This window comes from Mobula birostris, chromosome 3, assembly GCF_030028105.1.
Source record: "Mobula birostris isolate sMobBir1 chromosome 3, sMobBir1.hap1, whole genome shotgun sequence".
Lineage (NCBI taxonomy): Eukaryota > Metazoa > Chordata > Chondrichthyes > Myliobatiformes > Myliobatidae > Mobula > Mobula birostris.
In genome coordinates, this window is record NC_092372.1 from 29296605 (window position 1) to 29323506 (window position 26902).

Below are 26902 nucleotides of genomic sequence, written 5' to 3' on the forward strand. Positions count from 1 at the left end.
ATCCCTGTAAGCGTAAGTGCTACACCTGTCCCTACACCTCTCTTGCCACCATTCAGGGCCCCAAACAGTCCTTCCAGGTGAGGCAACACTTCACTTGTGAGTCTGCTGGGGTCATCTATTGCATCCGGTGCTCCCGGTGCAGCCTCCTCTACATCGGTGAAACCCGACGCAGATTGGGGGACCGCTTCGTCGAGCACCTCCGCTCCATCCGCCACAACAGACAGGATCTCCCGGTTGCCACCCACTTCAACTCTGCTTCCCATTCCCATTCGGATATGTCCATACATGGCCTCCTCTACTGCCATGATGAGGCTAAACTCAGGTTGGAGGAGCAACACCTCATATACCGTCTAGGTAGTCTCCAGCCCCTTGGTATGAACATAGAATTCTCCAACTTCTGGTAATTTTTTCCCCCTCCCTTCCCCTATCCCTATTTCACTTTGCCCTATCACCTCCCTCATGGTTCTGCCTCCTTCTACTACCCATTGTGTTTTCCCCTATTCTTCCTTCACCTTTCCTGCCTATCACCTCCCTGTTTCCCCTCCCACACCCCTTTATCTTTCCCCTTACTGGTTTTTCACCTGGAACCTATCGGCCTTCTCCTTCCCACCCTCCCCCCACCTTCTTTATAGGGCCTCTGCCCGGCCCTCTTCAGTCCTGACGAAGGGTTCTGGCCCGAAACGTTGACTGATCGTTTCCACGGATGCTGCCAGATTTGCTGAGTTCCTCCAGCGTGTTGTGAGTGTTGCTTTGACCCCAGCATCTGCAGAGTATTTTGTGTTTGAGAACCTTACTGCACATTTGGGTAGAAGTGCCCTGCAAAGCTACGTATGCCAATTAAAATTACCATGCTTGTATAAATCAAAGTTATTCGTAGGTATTTAGTTACATCATGACAATTTCTATTTTGATTTTTACAGGACATTTAACCTTTCTATGTGTTTCATAGGAGTGCCATCAAAAAGAAAATTGACATGGAGCTACCTAAATAAATATCAGGGCAGATGACTAAAACTCATCCATTGAGGGAAGAGGTCTAGAGAAGAGAGTTCCAGAGCATTGACAAATGAGCGAGGGCCCCCAATTAAATCTGGTTTCTTAAAGATCCTATATTTAAGGGAGTGCAAGCGTGTCTGAGGATATGGATCTGGAAGAGATTACATAAAGAGCTCTGGACAAGATCATGAAGGGTTTGAAAAGAGGAGGTGTGAGTTTTAAAGCAGGTTTTAAGCATTTTTCATCTTCTTTCCCCTCATGCTTTTTTGTGTATATATCTTATTTGATCTCTATAACATAATTATTTAGCAATTTGCAGGTCATTTGACACATTTATTTATTCTTGTTTTTTGATTATATTCCCCAATTTTGCAATCTTACCAAGGTGTCTGTTTCCCATTAGTAACACATTACATTATAAAAATGAAATACAAAATCTATAATTTGAAATGCCAGAACAATGCATACAGTCAACTTTTAGACAACATTTTGCTTGCTGAGTTGAATTGAAGGAAACAGAAGGTGCATGGTCTTAGACAATCACTAACAACAGAAGCAAACTAATGCATTCGAGGAACTAGGAAGAAAACCATGACAAATGAGAAGCTGGACAGATTGAAGATTTTTTTCTATTTCTTCAAATCAGGAACTTTCTGCAAAACTAATAATTAGTGCCGATCACTGTTTGTCCATGCGATTGTGAATCCTGACCATTAACTAACCTCGATTTGCGCTAACAGGTGTTGCTCCAAAGTCATTCAAATGAACTGGTGAACATGGTGAGGGTGATCAAATTTCACTTGCATTGAAACTATGTCAGTAACCGAATGTAGTATGTATTGGAGTATTGAGTTCAGTTCTGGTCAACTCGTGACTTGGAGTATTGTGTTCAGTTCTGATCACCACATTATAGAAAGAATGTGGAAGCTTTAGAAGGTGCTGAGGAGATTTACTAGGATGCTGTCTGGATTAGAGAGCATGTCATACGAGGATAGTTTGAGTGAACCTGGGCTTTTTGCATTGGAGGAGGATGAGATGATAGAATAGATAGACTGTGATATTTTCCTGTGGCAGAAATAGCTAAAACCAGAGGGCATAATTTTAAGGTGTTTGGAGGAAAGTATAGGGGAAGGTCAGGTAGGTTTTTTTACACAGAGAGTGGTAGATGCAAGGAATGTGTTGCCAGGGCTGATGGTGAAGGAAGATACATTAGGTACACCCATCCAAGCTGGTGGTAAAGTTTCATTATTATTACATTATACTAGACAACGGGTGACCCGTTGGGGCACCCTTTGAGAGAAAGGTAGAGCAGTCTGATGTGAACAGAATGAACATTAAATTTTCCTGAATGCTATTGGTATCGCTTTGCTTTGGAAATTGAAGAAGAAAACCTCAATTTATTAAAGAAGAACGACGTGTAGCAAGGCAAATATAGCTCCTCCTCATTTAATGAAGGACACTTTTGATGGCATCATTTCTGGTTGATCTGCCACCCTTGTGCCTCTCGTCATTCTGGAGATGTGCAGTCCTTTCATCCACCGTCTCTTCAACTCTTCTGCTGTTTATTCTTTGTCTCTGATCTTGGAGACGTGCATTTCTCAGCTCCTTTGTCTCTTCCTCTCTCCTGCTCCTGTGCCTGTTTTTGTCATTCTGGAGACATGCAGCCCTTTCATCTCCTGTCTCTTCATCTCTTCTGCTGTTTGTTGTTTGTCTCTGATCCTGGAGACATGTATTTCTCAGCTCCTTTGTCTCTTCTTCTCTCACCTTTTTTGTCCTGACTCTTTGATCCTAGAGTCGTGCGGCCCTGGCCTCATCTGATTCTTGTTCTCTCCCTCTCCTTGCCGCTTCCCGACGACGTTTGGCGTCATCTCTTGACCATTATGTCCCCCTTCTCTTTCCATGTGGCATAATTAAACTGACCATATTTTTTTTACCCAAATGCTACGAAGCAGTAACACCAAAGCCTCCAGGATGCTGATTATTCTTGATGATGTGGTTGGCGCTCTCCTAAATGGACGTGATATAGTCACGGCTGTCGTTTGACTGCAGCAAAGGGTTTGATGGATGTCTCGAAGTATGTCATTACAATAAGATTTAATTATCTCTTATTGATGGGTCTCAGTTTGATCTGTCCCAATCCTGCACGTGCTGATGGTGATTAGCAGAATGTGACCGCTCGAAATAGAGCTGCCCTGCCCTTTTGCTCTGGTTGGTATCACTGCTGTGAGCATCGTGAGTCACTTCTGAGGCTGGCCGTGCACATTTGTCGTGGTGTCACGTCGCAGTTTCCATCATGGCTGACATCGGCTCTTGGGTGAAAGCGGGGCTGTTGATTTTGGCGAGTGAGCAATTTTTAATGAATATATAACCCCAAACCTTGCCTGCATTCTGTAAGTTAGCACATTTTAAGTCGATTCAGCCAAAAATAGTGCCGCTGTAATGCACTGTTTGCACTAATTGGAGGTCACAAACAGACAAACACGAGCATGAGAGTTTTAGTAGTATATAGATGTATTGTGTGTCATTCTGGTCACCTACCAACAGGAAACATATCCATAAGATTGAAAAAGTACTGCAAAAACTTTCAAGGATGTTGTGGGACTTGAGTTCCTGAGTTATAGGGAAAGGCTGAATAGGTTATGTTTATTCCCTAGAGTGTAGGAGAATGAGGGGAGATCTTGTGGAGGTATACAAGTTATGTGGACTAGAGATAGGGTAAATACATGCAAGCTTTTTCCACTGAGGTTGGGTGAGACTAGAACTGAAGGTCATAGGTTTAAAGTAAAATATTTAAGGGGAACTTGAGGGGGAGCTACTATGTTCAGAGGGTGGTGTAAATGCGGAATGAGTTGTCTGTGGAAGTGATGGATAGAGTTCAATTGGAACATTAAAGAGAAGTTTGGATAGGGAAGTGGGCGAGAGAGGTTTTGAGGGCTATGGTCTAAGTATGGGTAGGTGGGACAAGGCAGAAAACAGTTTGGCATGGACTAGATGGGCCAAAGGGCCTTTTTCTGTGCTGTAACGCTGTCTGCCATTTTCTGCAGTTAATGTTTGTTATAACCACTGGAATCTGTAAGACGATAGTGACAACACCTCACAACTGAGTGAGACCAGATAGTGGACGCATTAGCAGCAATGAAGTGACCATATTAGAGAGCTCAGTCCAATCAAAGGTTGACTCAGTTGGGCACAAAGCCTTGGAGACTTCGCCTGCAGGACTGCATTCAATTTGGATGTTTCTCTATAAAGGGATGTACTTGCCATAAAGGGAGTATAATCAAGATGCACACTGATATCAAGGATATCATTTGGGTGACACGAGAGATGGAGAAGACTAGGTTGTGATACACTCAGCAAGTCCCCACAAAAAGCAATGTAATATTAATCAGATAATCCAGTTTTAATGGCACTGGTGTGATATCAGAGTTAAGGACATCTGTACATATGAACATAATGTTCTTTCCTGCGAATGGCGGAACTAGTCTCTCTCTCCCCATGTAATAATCGTTCTTTCTTGTTAAACTTTTGTGTTTATGATACTGTTCATTACAATACTTTAGAGGTGCAGTCTCGTTTTATTGAGCGATTTTTGTGTATTTTCTGGCTTGAGGACAAATTCAACTTGGGGACACTTGTAAAAACAGAACCAGTTCTTTACCCAGAGACTGCCTAAAACGGATAGTACACAAAAGATAACTTCCATGCTATAGTTCAAAATAGTGTGACTTTTTCTTTTACATTCACTTTGAGACAGTCAGTTGCTGGGTTTAAATTCTCACTTGAATGACATTAGCTCTGACAATATTCTAGTTTCATAATTCAACATTGTCTAAATATCACTTCTCCTGTCATTGGAAACTTTCCCTTATCTCAGGGATTTGTATTTGGACAGTCAAATATATGCCAATGGGAGCCAAGTTGGTTGCCAGCAGGCCAGCATATTTTCTCATTTTATATGCACAATGCTGGAGGAACTCAGCAGATCAGATAACAGCCATAGAGAGAAATAAACAGTCAACATTTCAGGTTGAGACCTTTCAGCAGGACTGTCCTGATGAAAGGTCTAGGCCTGTTATTTCACTCCACTAATGCTGCTTGACGAACATTTTGTGTGTGTTGCTCCAGATTTCTAGCTCTGCAAAATCTCTTGTGTCTATTTCCTGGGAGATGGGGTGGGGGCCCGGTATATCATTATTCGGGAGTCTCTCTGCCATATTGATAACAGTTATACCCATATGGTTTGAGGTGAAGATTAAATTGCAAGAAATTTAGATAACAGAAAAACACCTTTGAAGAGGAAGATTTTATTCACTGTCAGTGGTATTGCCAAGACATTTTGAAATCAGAGCGATTCCTTTGTTCAATTTTAATGCTATGCTTTGAAATAGTTCCTTTAATATGCCCCTGCAAAGTAAAATCCATACAAAGTAACAAATTGTGGATGTAATTTAACATGTTATTAGAACCTAGGTTAAAACTAATCCTATTCGGTCCAACCCACCAGGTTAATCTGTCTGTCAAAATTATAAATTCAAAGTATTCAGCCTTGTCTTTCAGTTCTTCTAAGAGCTGCCTCATTCTGTGTTGCCATCTTCTGCCAGGTTTGAATCTACCCAACAATATCTTTGGGTCCCTTCACCCCATCAGAATACCAAACCTTCAGCTCCACTCTCTAGATAACTCTCACTTAAATTTATCCAGTCATTTTCCCATTCTTTTTATAAATCCGTTTCCCCATCTAAATTAAACTATGAAACCCATTGAGACTTCATGAATTAAATACCATTGTATACATAAGGCAAATTATTGTAGCATTTCCCTGAAGGCAATAAGACTTGGAGTCTTATCTGCTGATTTGAAATTATAGTTTTTCGTGACTCTCAAAAAACACCTACACTGTAACAGAAATACGAGCTGCAATAATGCTGTTAAAACACATTCACTGTGTCAAACTTGTCAATTCTTAGTACTGATCAGTCCAAGAACATAAGTATTTATCTATGCAAATCCTAATGCCACAACATCCAACTATCCCTACCAAACACATTTTACACGTGTAACCCTGTGGATAATCAGCATCACTCCCGTTCAGTAATATTCCCAAATACTGTTCAACCACATTCCTTTTCCCACAACTATCAGTAATATTTTCCTGACATATTGAGGATAGAATATGAATGCAAAATAAAAAAAGTTTTGATGAGCATTCAGTTATTCACTTGAAGTTGATTAACTACATTACGATGGACCCAAATGTCCATTATCCTTTTCCCTCACAGATGCTGTCTGACCTGCTGTGTTCTTTCAGCAGCTTGTATTTTGCTTTAAGTTCCTGTACCTGAAGTTTCTTCTGCCTCTATCCCTAATTTACCAGCTATACTGCTTTTTCTTTTTAGAGTCGAAGATATACAGAATATAAACGAGCCCCTTGGCCCACTAACAATCAAGCACCCATTTATACATTAGTCCTAACCTAACCCAATTTTTTTTTCCCCACATTCCCATGAAGTGCCTCTGTCCCTGGAGTCTACCATTCATCTACATATGAAGGGCAATTTACAGTGGTCAATTTACTCCAATGCAGATAAGGGAACCATTCCTCAACCCCATAGCATAGTGGATGCCTATTTGTAACCGGTTTAACAGAGGATTAGGCTATGGCAAGGTAGATAGAAGAGATCTGAATGGTAAACTCCACTTCATCCCGTACCCTGTCATTTTTACCCTTTGCATTCAGATCACAACAGATTGATGCTGCAACATTTTCTATTAATAACAAACAAGATAGTATGTATATAAGCACAATAACTGAACCAAATCTGACAATGGCAGAGAACAAGCAAACAGCTTGTTCTCTAGAAATCAATAACTTTGGTTCGATCAGCCATTTTCAGTTCCAGATTTGGAAGAAGTAGATATTCACTGCAGTCTCATGCCTCCATTGTAGTCGTTGGTTTATAAATCACCTTCTGTCCACCTTCAGTAGTTAAGCTGAAAAGGCAACATTAAAACAGAAAATTGTACTCAGTGTCTTCAAAAGAGAGTCAGAAACTAAAACAGGTAAGAGATCTCAGGTGTTTACAATAAATAAACACAAGATATTCCGCAGATGCTGGAAATCCAGAGCGTCACACACACAGAATGCTGGAGGAACTCGGGTGGTCAGGTAGCATCTATAGAAAGGAATAAAGAGTCGGTGCTGTGGCAGAGACTCTTCGGCATTCTGTGTGTGTTACCTTACAATAAACATATTTTTCAGAATGGAAGATTTAAAATGTTAAACTCTGAAGTGGAGTTTAGCTGATATAAATATGTTAGTTAAGTATCGAGTGGGACTGCAATCGGGGAATTCATTTCCAGTCAGGCACGGTATAATATGCGGTTGATAAAGGTCTGTGGCAGTGTTAAGCAAGAAATAACCGAACAGGGACAGGACTGTGGATCCTACTTATCCCCTTTGAAATACAGTAAATGAGCATTCGGCACATATGGGAACTGATACTTGAGATGATCATGTCCACCATATTTATTGGATCCACTTCAGCGAAAGGTTGAGAAAGCTGGAGTGTTTTTTGGATTGAACCAGGATGGAGGTATACAAAGTGAAGAAGTGCGTAGATGGTGTGGACAGCCAGCGCCTTTTTGCCATGGTGGGAATGGCTAGCAAAAGAGGGCCGCATTTTAAGATGATTGGAGCAAAGTACAGGGGTTTTACATAGAGTGGTGGGTGTGTGGAATGTGTCACCAGGGGTGACGGTAGAGGCAGATACATTAGAGACATTTAAGAGTCTCTTACGTTAGATAGATGAAAGGAAAATGGAGGGCTATGTGGGAGGGAAGCATTAGATTTATCTTGGAGTGGATTAAAGGGTTGGCACATTATCATGGGCTGAATTGCAGTACTCTTCTATGTTCTTAAATCAGGATAGAGCCTTTGGATTATTTTTGTTCCAATGAAAGAAGAGCCTGGTCTCTGAACTTGGATCCTCCAGGTGCCACTATTACAATCACAGCTCGCAATGCAAACTATTTTGTGTACTATTTTATGCCGACTTTAGTTAAATAATGCATGCTTGGAAACATTATTTTCAGGAGTTTTAGCCCATTAATCTAAGAATCTCTGACTTTGAGATGAGATTATATGAGGAGAATTAAAACTTATTTCCTTTAAGTTCAACTCTGCAGATGCTTGATACCATATGATTGACTGATGTTGTGAAGGCCACCCATTATATTTTCAGATGGACTATAATGGCTAAATGGAACTCCATGGCTATTTCTGAAAATAATTATTTTATCTTTAGCTCAAGGTTAAAATATGTACTTACTGGTGCTGACAATCATACCATGAACTTTACCCCAGTGGAGAATAATTTATTTATATATATATAATAAATAGAGGAATTAGAAGGACTAGTAGGCTAACCAGTTCCTCAAGCCTGCTTTGCCATTTAATTATGTACTTATACTTATTGTGTTTCTTTTATTATCTACCCTGTGGAGGTAGGATGCCGGGGCTTCATCAGCACATCAGCGACGAGGTTACTCCATGACACAACAGGGATGGGAGCAAGGCTCAGGAGGGCCACCAGGAGTCGGCTGAAGAGGCAGAAAAGGGCAGCTTTGGCTGTGGCTGAGGAGGAAGGACAGAAATTGAGGGACCAACTAACCCCATTGAAAGCTGCAGGGGGTGGCAGGGAGACATCTGCTCCACCACCAGGAGGTGTACAAGGGCTAAGGGAGTGAATGGCAGTCCCTGGCTGATGACTCTACAGCTGACCTAAGGGCACTGGTGGAGGTGCGACAAGCAGCAATGCCAAGCAGGGAACATCTTCCTGTAAGTCTCATTGTTCTTTATTTATTGTGGGTTTTTTTTTGTGCTCCATCATATCCAGAGTAACAATTATGTTGTTCTCCTTTACACTTCTATACTGGAAATAACATTAAACAATCTTGAACCTTAATAAGATCATGACTGATTTGATTCTAATATCCACTCCAGATTTCCATCTACCCGTGATAACCTTTCATCCTCTTGCTTTTTGAATATCAGTCTACTTATGCATTAACAATATTCAAAGATACCTTCCACTTCACTTTCTGGAAGAGGGTTGCAAAGACCTATAACCCTCAGAGAGAAAAATATCCATCTCGACTTTGCGCTGTTAAGAAGTAACTATCTGTGGTGAAGTAGGACTGTTCAGAGAAACATCAAAAAGAGATTAGATTTATTTGTCACATGTATGAAGAAACATACGGTGAAATGTGCTGTCTGAGTCAAATCATATAGGTGAGGATTTTGTTGGGCAGCCAGCATTTATTGCCAGACTTCCAGCACCAACATAACATAGGGCACAACTCACTAACCCAAACCGTAGATCTTTGGACTGTGGGAGGAAATTGGAGCACCCAGAGGAAACCTGCGCAGTCATGGGGAGAATGTACAAACTCCTTACAGACAACGATGGGATTTGAACCCGTGATCGGTGACCACTGGTGCTGAAAAACATTACGCTAACCACTGTGGTACTGTACTGCCCATGATACTGTTGGGGACAGAGACAAGAAGGTTGACTGGTGACCAGGTGAAAATTGTTGTCTAGAGTGGATGCTTCTCCAGAACAGAAGGCAGTTTAGTCAAAATAACTATTGTTTGAATGGTGGTGTTTCTGACCAGACCTGGTAAATGTCACCAACTCCTTAGCTGATAGAAATTTTACGATTACTTGCCCGTTGAGAAAGATCCAGAGCTTCACCCAAGAATCTGACCTTTACTTCAAAGGAAGTGAGAGCATGTCTGGGCAGCAGACATGTTTAATTTATTTTATGGCATCCGTTAGTCTTGCGAGACCATGGATCTACGCCTGGAAAGTCTTCACTCTCCAGGGCACAGGCCTGAGCAAGGTTGTTTGGAAGACCAGCAGTTGCCCATGCTGCAAGTCTCCCCTCTCCATGACACCAATGTTGTCCAAGGGAAGGGCATTAGGACTCATACAGCTTGGCACCAAGTGCTTTGCTCAAGGACACAACACGTTCCCTCGACTGGGCTCGGACTCACGACCTTCAGGTAGCTAGTCCAATGCCTTAACCACTTGGCCACATGTTACGTTAAAACTAACTTAATTAATAACTAACTTAATTCTGCATCATGAAGGGGAAACAGGATCTCGTGGTGCTGGGGGGTGGTGTGGATTCCAAAATAAATATGCTGAAAGGAGGTAGAGCTTCGAAACAGATTCAGAACATAATGTGGTGATCTAACCTTACTCCACTGTAACAGGCCTCAATAGTCGGAGTGGGCACTCCTGCACCTTGGGTGTAACTATAATAAATTTAAAAAAGCGTTCAATACACCAATTACAAGCTGGAGCGTGTGGTGAATCATGCTTTTCTCCTGTTGGTTTATGAATGTTGGTAAGAAGTCTTCAGTGTTAAGTAGGTCGATGAAACTAGGTCAGTATTTTTTAAAAGTAAAACTCTCCTAATGGACTGAAGCATTTAACATTGCATTCTATTACATCACTGTTGGCAGTTTCTGATTAGGTCTGAAGTGGATAATAAAAGGTTCTCATCACTCTCACCTTCGTCTTTTCCTTTGTCGCAACACATAAATTACAAAGACCAAAACCGTGCATCCAAACAGGATCCCAAATATAATGGCCAGAATGTCACCTGGAGAAGAAAAACAGATGCATTTCTTAGAGTAACTCACACAAAATGCTGGAGGGCATTCTGTGCACTGCAGTTCCTGAGGAGATGTTGGATTTCAAAAGCAACCGGCAGGGGCAATTGGGACTTTCTGCGTGCCACAGTTCCTGAGGAAATGTTGGATTTTGCATAATTAGGCACTTGGCAAGGGCCAATAAAAAATTCTTAATTTTAAGGGGAGTGGCCATTTTGTGAGTGGGCATTGTGTAATTGGATCAGTGATAGAGTGGGGAGTTGAAGCTTTGGATCAAGTGACTTAGGCGAGAAGGGGTGAAGCTTTAGGTAGATTTTTTTTCACTTCATTTTATTTCTTTCTTTCTTATTACAGAGTTAGTGCAGTGGGGATGCCAAACAAGCTAGTGAAATGCTCCTCTTGTGGGAAGAGGGAAGGTCGAGAGACCACCAGTGTCCCTGATGACGACATCTGTGAGAAGTGCATCCAGCAGCAGCTTCTTACAGACCTTATTTAGGAACTGGAGCTGGAAATGGAGGAACTCCAGATCATTCAGGAGGCTGATGGTTTGATTGACAGGTGACACTGGGAGGGTGATACACTGAAGCTGTAGGACACAAGTAACTGGGTGACAGTCAGGAGGGGCAAAGGGGATAGGCAGTCAGGTAAAAGACCGAAGAAGAAATCTACAGGAGAGGACATTGGATCATGGAAGTCCCTTCATTTGATTCAGTGTCATCTATCAGCTCATTTATTTCACAAATAAAAGATGTCTGATGCCTTCCCTATTTCATTCCATAATTTTCAGAGTACGTTCAGAGGCAGTTGAAGTGAATGCATCATTTTAACCTGAGTTAAAATAGCTTCACTGACAATGGTATTTATAAAGCTCCTCCCTAACTCTGCTGGGTTCCCCATATGTCTGAAATGTAAGACATATTGGCTGAACTTTCACACGAGGAATTCTGCAGATGCTGGAAATTCAAGCAACACACATCAAAGTTGCTGATGAACGCAGCAGGCCAGGCAGCATCTCTAGGAAGAGGTGCAGTCGACGTTTCGGGCCGAGACCCTTCATCCCGAGATCCAGCAACTTTGATGTGTGTTGGCTGAACTCTAAGTTGTTTTTCAGTTACTTAAGATATTGTATAAAGTGTTTTTTTTTCAGTTATTTGTTTATTGAGTAAATATCTGTTTTAATGGGAAATATCAAAAAGTTTGTTATGATGACAACTTTTATTTATGATTTTAATTGGAACCCTGTGAGATCAGAATTATTGAATGAATGAATAGTACTTGAAAATATAAGCACAATTGTTTAAAGTACTTACCTAAAGTGACTTGGTTGCCATCTATTGGATTTACAAAAGAAGAAACAAAGAGAAATTATAGATAGCAGAAATAGTGTATCAACATACCATTCAACAGTAAAACAGTACTGTAATTTCATCTGTGCTTTCACTGACATCAAAACTGGCAGCCCTCATATGATAATTCCTACCTTGCTTATCGCCATGACTCACTGATCTTTCACCAATTGGCTCTTGTGCTTCACTGAGGTCCATTAGAAGCAAGTCATAGACTTTGAGGAGGAGGGAGACAAGTAAATTTTGCCTGCACGGATTTTAACTTTATTTTATATACAGATACAGCACAGAACAGGCCCTTCCAGCCCAGTGAGCTGCTCCACCCAGCAACCCCACCTATTCAACACTAGCTTAATCACAGGACAATTTACAATAACCAATTAACCTCCTCACCAGTACGTATTTAGATTGTAGGAGGAAACCAAAGCACCCGGAGGAAACTCATGCCGTCATGGGAAGAACATCCAAAATCCTTACAGACAGTGATGGAATTGAATTCCGAATTTGGGAATGCCCAGAACTGTAATAGTGTCATGGTACATGCTACACTACTGTCAAAGAAGAAAACCGAGCTTTCTTCTTTGTTGACAAAGTGACTTTAACTCAAAAATTATGCCTAATGAAATGAAAATTCTGAAGCATTTTAGAAAACCTAGCACAGTTATTTTTCAACATAGTCCCCTCCTACATTTACACACTTAGTCCAGCGGTTGTGGACCATTGACAATAAACTGGACTGGTCAAAGAACACTGAGGCTGTCTACAAGAAGGGTCAGAGCTGTCTCTATTTCCTGAGGGGACTGAGGTCCTTTAACATCTGCCGGACGATGCTGAGGATGTTCTATGAGTCTGTGGTGGCCAGTGCGATGATGTTTGCTGTTGTGTGCTGGGGCAGTTGGCTGAGGGTAGCAGACACCAACAGAATCAACAAACTTATTCATAAGGCCAGTGATGTTGTGGGGATGGAACTGGACTCTCTGACGGTGGTGTCTGAAAAGAGGATGCTGTCCAAGTTGCATGTCGTCTTGGACAATGTCTCCCATCCACTACATAATGTATTGGGTGGGCACAGGAGTACCTTCAGCCAGAGACTCATTCCACCGAGATGCAACACAGAGCGTCATAGGAAGTCATTCCAGCCTGTGGCCATCAAACTTTACAACTCCTCCCTTGGTGGGTCAGACACCCTGTGCTGATAGGCTGGTCCTGGACTTATTTCCTGGCATAATTTACATATTACTATTTAATTATTTATGGTGCAACTGTAATGAAAACCAATTTCCCCCGGGATCAATAAAGTATGACTATGACTATGACTATCTTGAACCTCCAGAAAGTGCCCTCAGCAGGGATAATTGATAAGTTTGTGGCCTAAGGTAGAAGGAGATGAGTTATACAGCTCTCATTACATGCACATGCAGTTCAACTCTTTGAGCGATTATGCAGAAAGTTTGAGGTTAATAACTCATCGGGGTGATTGATGTTCATGGCCTAAGGTAGAAGGAGAAGAGTTATTAATTTCAAACTTTCTGCATAATCACTCAAACAGTTGAACTGCACGTGCATGTAACGAGAGCTGTATAACTCATCTCCTTCTACCTTAGGCCACAAACTTATCAATCACCCCTTGTATGTTTAAAGTCTGGAACGTTAGTTAGAATCAGGATTAAAACTTCTTTCAAACTATTTGCATTTAATGTGTACTCTTGCTGAAATATCTAGTCTTCTCTATCCAAATATAGATGTACTGTATATAGAAACCACTTGGGTGGATGGCTGTTTGCCTATCATTATCTGTGAGAAAGTAGACCAGAAGGAATGATTGAATGATGTTGAGAAAGGGTTAAAAGGGAAAATAAAGACAAAACAGTGTATAAAAACTGTCGTTTTGGTCTGCAGACCAATTAATTTAACTTGAATGACTTCAGGAAAGCCTTGGGCTAGTTTCCAGCAGGAGCCAAGAGAAATCTTTGAACCAGTCTATAAATCTAATGTTAATCGATGTCATTCTATGGATCACAACTATTTATGGCTTTATCATAGTTTTCCCATCATAGGGAATTGCGCGTCTCATGACTTGATGATTACCAACCAATCAGAAACCAAACGATATCTAACTCACACAGTCTCGCTTTGAAACGACATTAAAACCACACCCAGCACAATAACAGAAACTATAATAATTCACGATAGCTTATATCAAGACTGCATGATCCTCAAAACATATCACCTTTGGTCTATAACATCATTGATATCAACAGTGGTATTACTCTGCCCAACCGTCCCCACGCATAGTTACCACATCATAGAAGGTGAGGCATATAACATAAATAAATCCAGTAAGGCATTTTAAATAGAAGCAGTTTTTGAATATCTATTTATTTTCTTGATAATATCTTGCCAGGTACATTTTAGGATATGTTTGAAGTTGTATTAAACCAGTTGACTAGATGATTCTAGTTTTTGTCCAAGCAGATGCTAAGTTTGTTGATCTACTGAGAAGCTAAACATCCTCAGTGCTTATTTTACAAATAAAATAAATTTTATGTTTTTCTATTTTTTATAATTATAGATACAGCACGGTAACAGGTCCCCCTCTGCACAACAAAACCACGCTGCCCTACTACAACCATGCCACAAGTTACCCTGTGAACCGGATCTTTGGAATATGGGAGGAAACTGGATCACTAGGAGTAAATGCACATGGTCACAGAGAGAACGTACAAACTCCTTGTGGACAGCCGCAGAACTGAATGCAGGTTGTTGGCGCTGTAATAGCTTTAAGCTAACTGCTACACTACCAAGCCATCAAAATCAGCTGGAAGTTTGACAGCATTAAATTTAATTACAGCTGCCTTTTAAGAGAATGGTGATCTGGATGAAATCAGTGAAAAACAAATATTTGAAGTAGGAGCAGGAGACGGCTATTGGGTCCCTCAATCTTTCTCTACTGTTTGCTCTGATTGTACCCACAAAGATAATATTCCTATGTGCTTCATACAGAATTGCCTATGCAATATCTATGTCAGACACATAGATATTCCTGTCTCTCTGCAATAACCTACTACCCACTTACTTAGCAGGAAAGCTACTTGAAGACTCTTCTTCCAGTGCCCTTGATGGCTTGTTCCTCTGAGAGCAAAACAGCTCTGAGTTTAAATAAGCAAACTGTTACTGTTGCACTGTGATCATTGCAGAGAACAAGTTTAGAAATAAAAGAGGCAGTAGTGCATGGATTTAGCATCACGTGTTTTCCGGGACTGCTCAAGCTAAAGACTGTGGCATTATGAGAAAATACTCAACCTCAAAACCTTTATGATTCTAGGTTACTCTCCCTTTAAGCATTCCCTTCATGACTGAACTTCAGCCTTCTGAGGATCCCAGACTACAATTCACACTAACTAGCCTCCAGGTACCCGAGGAAGTGGATAGTTGCACTACAGATAAACCCCATGACTAATTCAAGCCATTATCCTTTAGGCCAGACGTTCCCAACATAGTGTCCATGATCCCGTTGTGTAATGGTAGGGGTCCATGGCATAAGAAGGTTGGGAACCCCTGATTTAGGCCAAAATAAAGGTGAGCTTTTCTCAGCTGCGTTTCTGGCTTGGTTCATTCCAACCCAGATTTGCTTTGCAAACTCTGCATTGGATGACAGCAGAAGTTCAATAGCGCGGCCATGGAAAATTATGTCATGTATATCATCATGGTTGTTTATTGATAAGCCTGGAAGGTGCAAATATTAGTATCTTGGGCTTTTAAAGATAAAATCTGGCTTACATGAGCGATTACTGTATGTATTTGGTTCTCCATTGTCTGGGCCTGTTAAAACACAAGACAAACTATCACCTAAAGTGTGAGGGAACAGGTTCAATGGGACAGGAGCTTTCACCCAATATTTACAAAACTATGTACCCAAGTGACTGATTATTTTTTAATCCATTCTGAATCCCACAGATTACGGGCACAAGCGAAAATAAAAAAAAACTGCAGGTGCCAGAAACCTGGACTCACCCAGCAGACCAAGCGGCCCTGCTGAAAGAGAAACTGAGTTAGCTGTTGAGGTCAAACTCCTTTCATCAGAACCGGGATAGAATTGTGGACTATTGATTTTGAGTCATTGCCAACTTCAGTGCTATCTACATAACCTTGTAGGGTCCTGGCAGTAACTCAGCCCAAAGGTTTTCCAAGAAGACTGTCTGTTACTAACCTTACAGGCTTCAGCCAGTCAAAGACAGTGGTTTCCACGTCTGTAATAGCTTTATCGTCATAAAATATTCACCCACATCTTGAGGCAAAGTTCAAGGTGAGGTTTACTGCCACTATTAGCTTATATTGCATCCGGCTACCTCATTGTGATGCAGCAAACAGCTCATAAGAACCTCAATGCTTTCACATAAAAAATGCTGTTCCCTTGTTAAATAGCAATAGGTAAATGTTTGTAAAACACATAAATATTTCGGCAGCCACATGATTGAACTGGCTGTGTATTCTGAAATATTTCATTATCTTAAACACGACTTTTTTGGAGTAAGTTTAAATATTATATTACGTGACCAACTATAATCTTAATTATGTTAAGATTAAGGGACTGTTTTGTTGACTGTGTGCTGTGATGTTTTATATTCTGTATTTTTCGCTTGTTTTTTTTGCTGCTTGCGTGATTTGTTCTTTTTTTTTGCACGTTGGGGTTTTGATGTTTTTCTTTGAATGAGTTCCATGGTTTTCTTTATTTTGTAGCTGTGTGAGTGAAGATGAAGCTCTGGGTTGTATACTGCATACATACTTTGATAATAAATGTACTTTGAATCTTTGAAGATCTATTCTTGGTTGACATTTTCACACCTGACTCAAGGCATTGAAGTTTACGTTCTGTGGTTGGGATTCAGGTTCAGGTCAGTTCCATAATTTGCTCTTCCAATAAAGGCAGGCGTTCTCATGTAGAGTCAGAAAGAGAGAGATGCAGCACTGAAAGAGGCCTGCTGGACCTTCACCTGTGCTGGCCATCAGTCACACATTTACAATGATCTTACTTTAATCCCATTTTTCAGTTCCCTCCGCATTCTCATCAACAATCCCAGATTCCATGACCTACTTACATATTAGAGGTAATTTACAGTGGTCAATTAACTCACAACCCACAGGTCTTTGGACTGTTTGATGAAACTGTCCTGGAGGGAAACGGCACAGTGGTAATCTGCAGACAGCACCTAAGGTCAGGATTGCACCAGGATCTCTGGCAACAGCCCCAGCGCCACCAATTGCTATTCTCTTGGTATTTTGATGAATATTGACCAATCAGGCAACCATACAAATGTAGTTGGCGTGGTTAGGTTGTTGGGAAGGGGGCAGGAAGGAAGCCGGTGCCTGAAGGAGCAGGTGCAGGCCATGAGTCAAAGATAATGATGTAATTAGGGCAGGGAGTGATTCTGTTGTTTAGCATATTGGTGAGTGTCCATTGTGGCAGGAGTGTTTTTGACATGTGTCATTACCAGCCACTAAAAAGCACAAATTCCAGTTACATCATGAAGGATCCACCCACCCTGCTCATGGACTGTTCATCCCACTCACATCAGGGAGGAGGCGACTATGCAGTCACTCCAGGACCGCCAGGTTCAAAAACAGTTATTTTCTCCAAGCAGTAAAGCTGATCAACACCTCCACCCACTAACCCACCCCTCTACAATCCCCAACCACCACTACTTCATCATTTCCTGTTAGTCATCTTATGTACAAACACTCCTGTGCCTGCCATCACTTTATGGACATACAGTCCATGTATATAAGTTATCTCATATATTTACATTATATTTATTGTATTTTTTATTATTGTGTTTATCTTGTGTTAATTGGATTTGGATCTGGACTAACAATTATTTCATTCTCCTTTACACTTGTGTACTGGAAGTGACATTAAACAATCTTGATTTGTGGAGAGAAGGAATTATAGACGTTGTGGATTAAAACCTTGCATCAGGACCTCATGTAGGGGTTTGACTCAAAACGATGATAATTCCTTCCCTTCCTAAAACTGCTGCTCGACCTGTTGAGTTCCTCCAGCTGATTGCTTGTTACTAAAACAGGTTGCCCTGGTTGTGATTGACGATGGCTACACCCAGAACAATTTAGTTTAAGTGGGCCTACAATGCTCTGAAAGAAGACATTTTCATGAGTAAGTGATATTAGAAATGCAAGGTTAAATCACTCTATGTGAAATGACCGGAAATGCCTTGTAATGCTTTTCATTATAGAGGCTGAATTTTGAATCCATTATAATTTACACAGGCATGCTAAATGGCTGGAAGTAGTTTAAAAGTTCATTAATGAACCCAAAGGGGGCGTTTTAGGATTTGTTTTCAGTCTATCTTGAAGAAAATAAGTTTGACAGGATGATAATCAGGTGCAAAGAAGTAGTGTGGCAGTTTTCATGGTTTCAATGTTAATTCAGAAATCTGATGGCAGAGGGGAAGAAGCTGTTCCTAAATCATTGAGTGTGTGTCTTCAGGCTCCTGTTCCTCCTCTCTGACTGTAGCAATGAGATGAGGGCATGACCAGGGTGATCGGGGACCTTAATGATGGATGCCGCCTTTTCGAGGTGTTACTCCTTGAAGATGTCCTGGATGTTGTGGAGGCTAGCGTCTATGATCGAGCTGAATGAGTTTACAACTTTCTGCAGCTTACTTCAATCCTGTGCAATTCTTCCCCCACCCATACCATACAGTGATGCAGCCAGTTACAATACTGTATACAGTACATCTGTAGAAATTTGTGAGCATCTTTGGTGATATACCACATCTCCTCAAACTCCTAACTCTTGTCACGCCTTCTTTGTAGCTGCATTAGTATGCTGGGCTAGGATAGATCCTCAGAAGTGTTGACAGCCCGGGACTTGAAATTGTTCACCCTTTCCACTTCTGATCCTTCAATGAGGATTGGTGTGTGTGCCCTTGTCTCACCCTTTCTGTGGGTTGATCACCAGAAACAGAATTAGCACAGCAGACAACAAAACAATTTGTTAACATCCAGTGTAAGGATGTGGTCAAAATTAGTTCCTTCATCAGTAAGTGCTCTGTTGCCCAAAAATAATCCTAGGACGCATTTCTGAGATGGTCCTTGGGCATTGGGACTTGTATATAACCTATCCTTTAATTAATGCTCTCTAATGGATGTGCAAACATAAAAGAAAGCAGCTCCCATGACAAGAACTGTTCATGTAATGATGACTCTATATTTTATATCATTTCTACGTGATACTCAATTTCAAAAAAGGATGTTGTTTTATTTTCAGACCATATTCATAAAATAAAAACAAGGTGGTATAAAAATTCTGGAACAGTACAGTTGAACTACAGTTATTCATGTTTCAGTCAGAGTAGGAATCACAGTACCTGATTTGTATTCTCCATCTGATTCAGCAGTGTCCTCTTTATGAACTGTAGGCACAAAACTCTATGTTATTTGAATTGCTAGATGGCGCTCTCAACTGCTTAAATCAAATTAAATGTTAAAGACATTTAATCTGTAAGAGAGGCAAAATGTTATCGAGTAACAATTAAACGAGCTAAATTTCCATTTGAATCACAATTATATCCCTTTATTTCCTCACTTGATTAATTAGAATCAGCTTGTCAAAATAATTGAAGCAAACTACAAACAGCTAAAAAATTGAAAAAGGATCTAGTGCCTTCCCGCCATATATGACGGATAAACTCTTCTCGGGCTTCCAGCCAGGTACAGATATTGATTATGACGGACATGCCAATGGCTTTTGGGGCCACCTAGTAAAGAAAGCCATTGAAATAAAACTAGACGAAAAGAATTTTAAAAAAAAACTGAGGTCTTATTCTAAGTCAGAACTGGAATTCAATTATAAACAAGGTGGGAGAGTGGAAACCTGATTGGATGAGGACTAACCAATCAGGAGGAACAGACAACAGGGGACTAAATACCACTGGGCTAGACATGCCCAGACATCATCTCTGATGAAGATGGCAAAGTTTGTCATCAAAACGTCAGTTGTAATCAACTCCTGTACCCAGCTGGAAGCCTGAGAAGAGTTTATTAGCTAAAAGACTATTAAATTTGCACTTTACCTTTTAGTGACTAAATTTAACTAATCATACTTGTATTGGAATGGGTATATTCATTCTGATAAAGGAGATCTGATTAGTGGTGTGTTACAGCAGTTCTCCAGATTGTCTCCTATCCACACTTGTCTCTTCATCATAAAACAGAAACCCCCATCCCCTTTTTTCCACAACAGAGTTCATTTTGAAAGGTTCATGAAAAAGCAGTGGGAGTTCCGGAGCAGACCTTTCCTATTTTATGTTTGCTTTATCCAAGGGGGATAAATGGAAGCTGCAATGAACTGGAGATCTGACGTAGACTGGGGGGACCTCCAAACTTGTATTCCCATTTCCAACCTCCCTTTTCCATCCAACAGACTTGCACCTTCGTTCTGTCCGCAACAAGCAGGATTTCCTGGTGGCCGATCATTTTAATTCCACTCCCCATACCCATTCCAATCTTGGTTCACGGTCTACTCTACAGCCAAGGTGAGGCCACTTTCAAGTTGGAGAAATAATACCACTTATTTTGTCTGGGTAGCCTCCAACCTGACAACATGAATATCAATTTCTCTAACTTCTGGTAATTTCTCCCCTACCCCCCACTCTCTTCTCCATTCCCCATTCTGGCTCTCCTCTTACCCTCCTCTTCTCCTCACGTACCTGTCACCTCCCTCTGGGGCTCCTCCTACATCCCTTCCTTCTATGCTCCACGCTCCTCTCCTATCAGATTCCTTCTTCTTCAGCCCTTTACCTTTTCCACCTATCATCTCCCAGCTTCTCACTTCATTTCCTGCCCCCATTCACCTGTGTTGCCCCTCACCTTCTAGCTTTTACCCTTTTCTCTCCCACCATCTTCTTATTTTGGATTCTTTCCCCTTCCTTCCCAGTCCTGATGGAAAGGACTCAGTCAGAAATACCAGCTCTTTATTCCTCTCCATAGATGCTATCTGACATGTCATTTTGTATGTGTTTAATGAAATAATTATTTTTTAGGTGTTGTCTCAATTCAAACACATGAGAAAACTTGTTTAAATATTGCTTAATCATACTTAATATGTCACTGTTTCAAAATTCTGTAGGATTTAGATTGAGTACCTATTGAGACATATAAGATTATTAAGGGATTGGACAAGATAGAGGCAGGAAATATGTTCCAGATGCTGGGAGAGTCCAGTACCAGAAGGCATGGTTTAAGAATAAGGGGTAGGTCGTTTAGGACAGAGTTGAGAAGGAACTTCTTCTTCCAGAGAGTTGTGGAGGTGTGGAATGCGCTGCCTCAGAGGGCAGTGGAGGCCAATTCTCTGGATGCTTTCAAGAAGGAGCTAGATAGGTACCTTATGGATAGGGGAATCAAGGGTTATGGAGACAAGGCAGGAACCGAGTATTGATAGTAGATGATCAGCCATGATCTCAGAATGGCAGTGCAGGCTCGAAGGGCCGAATGGTCTACTTCTGCACCTATTGTCTATTGTCTATTGATTTCTTCCTTTAGAGAGAAGATTAGCAATTGTTTCATATTAGATTAGATTAGATTACATTAGATTATGAGGACATGCAGTCCTCTTTTGTTGTCATTTAGTAATGCATGCATTAAGAAATGATACAATATTTCCTTTAGAATTCCAGTGCAGGGACTCAGATCAGTTAGTGACATGAGTTTCGAGGTGAATACTTCGCTGTTCTAGATTCAAGACCCTTTGCCTCACTATGGACAGTCAAGGAGGCAAGTCTAAATAATTTAATGGCCAACGAAGCAAAATACAGGGAAATCTACTGGACTGTGATAAAAGAACCAAACATTCACAGCTCAAAATTGATTTATTATCAATGTACCTACAGTATATTTCACCATATGCTACCCTAAAGTTTATTTTCTTGCAGGCATTCAGAGTAGAATCAATGAGAAACATTTCCTGTAATTGAAGAAGTCTTCACTGCATGAGCAAAGATCCTTCTGAAACTCAGTAGGAACTTTAAACTGTAACAGTAAAACAATACTGCTTTATTTCCTCCCTTTGTAGGAGACTCACCCAGGTTTTGTGATATATTACGTTTTCTGGGCAAGTTTGTACTTAAGCACAATGGAAGATGGAATTGAGTAAGGTTTACCCAGAGTGTTGAAACAGAATGTAAATTAGGCAACACACCCAGTCGTTTCAACCAAAGGTCAAGTCTGTTGAAGGCATTGTAAAAATTATAGATTCTGAGTCACAATTTGGTAAAAATGTACAAGTCATGGGCCATTTTCTCATTCACACATTAAACTATATTTATAGCTGATGATTAGGAGAAGGGGTGTGGAAACCATAAAGGGTCATAATGTCACAATAAAACAATCTATCTCTGCTTACTAGTGCTGTACATAATTAATGACTATTATTTTAGCTAATAACTGTATGAATAATCCCATTAAATGTCATGAGGCTTGTTAAAGCTGATAAAGCTTAAGAAAGTGAACCTGACCGGTAACTCATTCACCCCAAGGTTAATCGCTGGTTTCTGCTCTGTGCTTTGCCTGTGGACCTCAGCCTCTGCTGTAACTGTGCTGTGGTGAGTAGCTTCACCAACCCTGTGTTGAGGAAGTGCAATTTCAGGGCACCTTTTCATTTCCAGCTGTGACCCGTGTTAGTAAGGGAATGGAATTGGGTGGGGGTCAGGGTCTGCCTTTGGTTATGGCCAGTGTTGCCTGCCAGTGCCTATGGCACTTGGAGAAGATTGTTTCAAAGATCCAGCAGAAGTGTGACAGGCCTAACGGGCCTCATATATGCTGTACGTTTCATACGACCTTTGATCTGATCGGAGGTGCAAGCTGATAAAGATGAAAGCAGCAAGAGTTAATACAGGGGTGGCATGGTAGCATGGCAGCCCACATAACGCTTTAGAGCGCCAGCAATCAGGGTTCAATTCCTGCCATTGCCTATGAGGAATTTGCAAACACTTCTGTGACTGTGTGGGTCTCCTCCAGGTGCTCGAGTTTCCTATCAAATTCCAAAAATATATGGGTTTATCAACGGTTAGTAAATTGTGGGCATGCTACGTTGCTGTCAGAGTACAACAGCCTGTCCATAGCGCATTCTTGGACTATGTTGGTCGTTGATGCAAACCACACATTATACTGTATAGTTTGATAGTTCGATGTGCATATGGCACATATTCTTTGAAAATCTTTATATTAAAAAATGAATTTACAGAAGTTCAGCCAGCAGAAGTGTTCAATTGTAACATTTAAGCAAAGTTTGGATGGGTACGTGGATGAGAAGTATGGAGGACTATAGTCTGGGTGCAGGACTAAAGATAAAGATTAATTTTATTTATGACATGTACATCAAAACATACAGTGAAATGCATCATTTTACATCAAATGAAATTGTGCTGTGGAGCCCACAAGTGTTGCAAAGCATCCAGCACCAAGATAGCATGCCAAGATACTCAGTAACAGCTTTTGGAATGTGGGAGGAAACTGGGGCACTTGGAGGAAACCCCAGTCATGCTGCCTGGGGGATAATCACCTGGGATCAATCTCCCCATTGCAGCTGCATTCTCCACAGAGAATGGAGGAGTAGCACCAAGATGGGCGTAGGGTGGGGGTGGGGGATATGTGTGTGGGGGTGGGGGATATGTGTGTGGAGGTGGGGGATATGTGTGTGGAGGTAGCCAATAAAGTGTGAGAAAAGTCTGGGGTCATCACTGTAGGAAATGGAGAATGACTGCTGCCATCAGTAGATGAAAGGAGGATAAGGGAACATGGGGTACTTGCCTTAGAGAAAGAAAGAAGATAACATTTTGATCTCAGGGCAATGAGGGCATGGAGTGCTTCCACACAATGGGCACTATTTATAGTGGGCACTTTGAGAATGAACTCCACCATGGCTGGGCCCCAAAGTGAAAGAGTTGTTCAGTGGCCTAAATTTCCTTCCTTTTCTTTTCCACTTACCTGGCATACCTGAAAACACTACTACTTGAAAATCCCCCTCCAAGTCACCCACCACCCTGACTTGGAACATATCGCTGTTCCTTCATTGTTGCTGGGTCAAAGTCAAGGAATTCCCTCCTTAACAGCACTGTGGGTGTACCTACGCCTCGGGGACTGCAGCTCATCACCACCTTCTCAAGGGCAACTAGAGATGCGCAATAAATGCTGACTTAGCTGGCAATACCCACATCCCATACATGAATAAATTAAAAAAAAACTTTGCTTTGAATACCAGTGTTTCCAACCATTCCCAGCTCATGGGGGGCAGGTCTGAGTTTTTAAGGATCAAGAAAGAAAACTACCAAATCATCTACCAAATGGAGGAAATCAATACTTGAAAACACACATACAAACAAATATTGGAGGAACTCAGCAGGTCAGGCAACACCTTACGGAGGGGAATAAACAGTCGACATTTTGGGTCAAAATCCTTCATCAGGACTGGAAAGGAAGGGGGCAGAATTCAGAATAAGAAGATGGTAGGAAGAGAAGGAATACAAGCTGGCAGGTGCTGGGTGAAGGTAGGTGAGGGGAAAGATGGGTAGGTGGAGGTGGGAGGATGAAGTCAGAAGCTGGAAGGTGATAGGTGGAAGTAGAATCTGCTCATGGGAGAAAGGGAAAGTAAAGGGGTGCCAGAGGGAGATGATAGTGAGGTGAGGAGAAAAGAAGGGGTAAGAGGGAAACCAGAATGGAAAAAGAGAAGGGGGAGGGTTAGAAACTACCAGAAGTTAGAGAAAATTATATTCATGCCATCCGATTGAAGGTTGATATTTGAAAACTAGCATTTTCAAAGGATCTTGGTGGACACAGGGTTACAGGAGAGAGTGCTATTCCTGGAAAAGACACTGAGTTCAAAAACCTTTACATACTGTAATGACAGTAATTCTTTGAAAGCTCCTCTTTGGACTGCAGTGAATTTTAGATCGACTGATCCTAAGCTTGGTATGATGTGACTCTGAGTTGAGGCCAAACACAAATCCACCACCTTTTGTGAAATGTTTCAGTTTGGTTCAGATGAGTCAGAACTGGCTGTGAGTTCCACGTATGGAATGAAGCTCCCATTTCACAGGTGTCACCTTCAGAGACAAGATGCATCTGAACAAGAATCAAAGGGCACAGGGAGACTGACTAGGCCTGATAAAAGCAGCTTGGTTTGAAAGGTGCACACACAAGATGCTGGAGGTACTCAGATGGCCAGGAGCATCGATGGAAAAGAGTAAATAGTTGATATTTTGGGCTGAGACCCTTCATCAGAACTGGAGAAAAAAAGATGAGAAGCTAGAGAAAGAAAGTTGGGGGGGGGAGGAGGGTAGGAAGAAATTCAAGATAATAGATGATAGGTGAAACCAGGAGATGTGAAATAAAGAGCTGGGAATTCGATTGGTGAAAGAGATAAAGGGCTGGAGAACCGAGAATTTGATAGGAATGGACAGAAGGCCATGGAAGAAAGAACAGGGGGAGGAACACCAGACGGAGGTGATGGGCAAGTAAGGAGATCAGGTGAGAGGGGGAAATGGGAATGAGGAATGGTGAAGAGAGGGTGGGTCATTACCAGAAGTTCGAGAAATTGATGTTCATGCTATCAGGTTGTGCTCCCTTCCTCTTTCTTCCCTGGCCTTCTGTCCTCTCCTATCAGATTTCCCCTTCTCCAGCCCTTGATAGCTTTCACCAATCAACTTCCCAGCTCTTTACTTCCCATCTCCTGGTTTCACCTATCATCTATTATCTTGAATTTCTTTCTCCCCTCCCCCTCACCTTCTTACTCTGACCTCATCTTTTTTTCTCCAGTCCTGATGAAGGGTCTCAGTCCAAAACGTCGACTGTTTACTCTTTTCCATAGATGCTGCCTGACCTGCCGAGTTCCTCCAGCATTTTGTGTGTATTGCTTAGATTTCCAGCATCCAAGAGATTTTCTCTTGTTTGTGATGGTTCAAAAGCTGCCTCTGAAGTAAATTTTCCCTCATTAATGTCTACATATACACTACAGATGGCTCCCAAGATATTGGAAGTGATCCACATTTTGCAGGGTTTTGTTCTGGACATTTATTGTCAGAGGGTGGTGTTGCATTGTGAGGGCAGGTAGGTAGAGGACCATTATTTTGCAGACATTGAGTAAAAGATCATTCTCTTGTATGCTTCAGTGAGTGAGGCATTGATGATGAAGCATAGTTTCTGACCATGTGCAAATACAAGTATTGTTCACTGAGCTATCATAGAAAGCCAAAATTAGCGTGACATCAACGCCCCAGCACAGCCTTTGGCCTTCTGAGGAAAATAATGTCTGAAGTTCAAAGTTGCTGCCTTCCTGAATGCTTCTCTCCACAAAATCTAAGTCCTCAATAGCAGGGGTCCCCAACCTTTTTTGCACCGCGGACCAGTTTAATATTGACAATATTCTTGCGGACCGGCCGACCAGGGTGTGGGGGGTGTTCAAGTAGGGTTAAACTCACCTCAACATGTCTTTTACAGTTAGGGTTGCCAACTTTCTCACTCCCGAATAAAGGACAAAAGCCGCAGTCAAGTCCCGGGCCACTTTACCCAAGGAAAGACTACCATGACCATGAAGCCTTGCGCGGGCACCTGTGTGCGCATGCGTGACGTGCGCATGTAATGTGCGCATGCTCGTACGTGCCGTTTTTTTCACCGCAAGTTGGTTTTGCCTTCATCTTCCCGGCTATACTGTACATACATTATTTCTACTTTATATAGGCTGTGTATTTATCATATCATTCCTGCTTTTACTATACGTTAGTGTTATTTATTTTCGGTTTTATGTGTTATTTGACATGATTTGGTAAGTTATTTTTTGGGTCTGGGAAGACTCAAAAGTTTTTCC

General features: G+C 41.5%; 1 protein-coding gene across 2 annotated transcripts in view; it reads right to left on the reverse strand.

The window, feature by feature from the left end:
* Positions 1-5260: 5260 nt before the first annotated feature.
* Positions 5261-26902, reverse strand: part of ca9 (carbonic anhydrase IX) — a 94161-nt gene continuing 72519 nt past the window's right edge. Inside the window, exons 9-13 of one of the 2 annotated variants that reach the window (XM_072252400.1) lie at positions 19413-19457; positions 15805-15846; positions 11989-12009; positions 10578-10668; positions 5261-6987 (exon numbers count right to left, since the gene is read on the reverse strand). In XM_072252400.1, coding sequence (XP_072108501.1) covers positions 6927-6987; positions 10578-10668; positions 11989-12009; positions 15805-15846; positions 19413-19457 — 260 coding nt within the window. In that variant the 3' untranslated portion in view covers positions 5261-6926. The remainder of the gene's footprint in view (positions 6988-10577; positions 10669-11988; positions 12010-15804; positions 15847-19412; positions 19458-26902) is intronic. The other variant, XM_072252401.1, reaches the window with a different exon arrangement.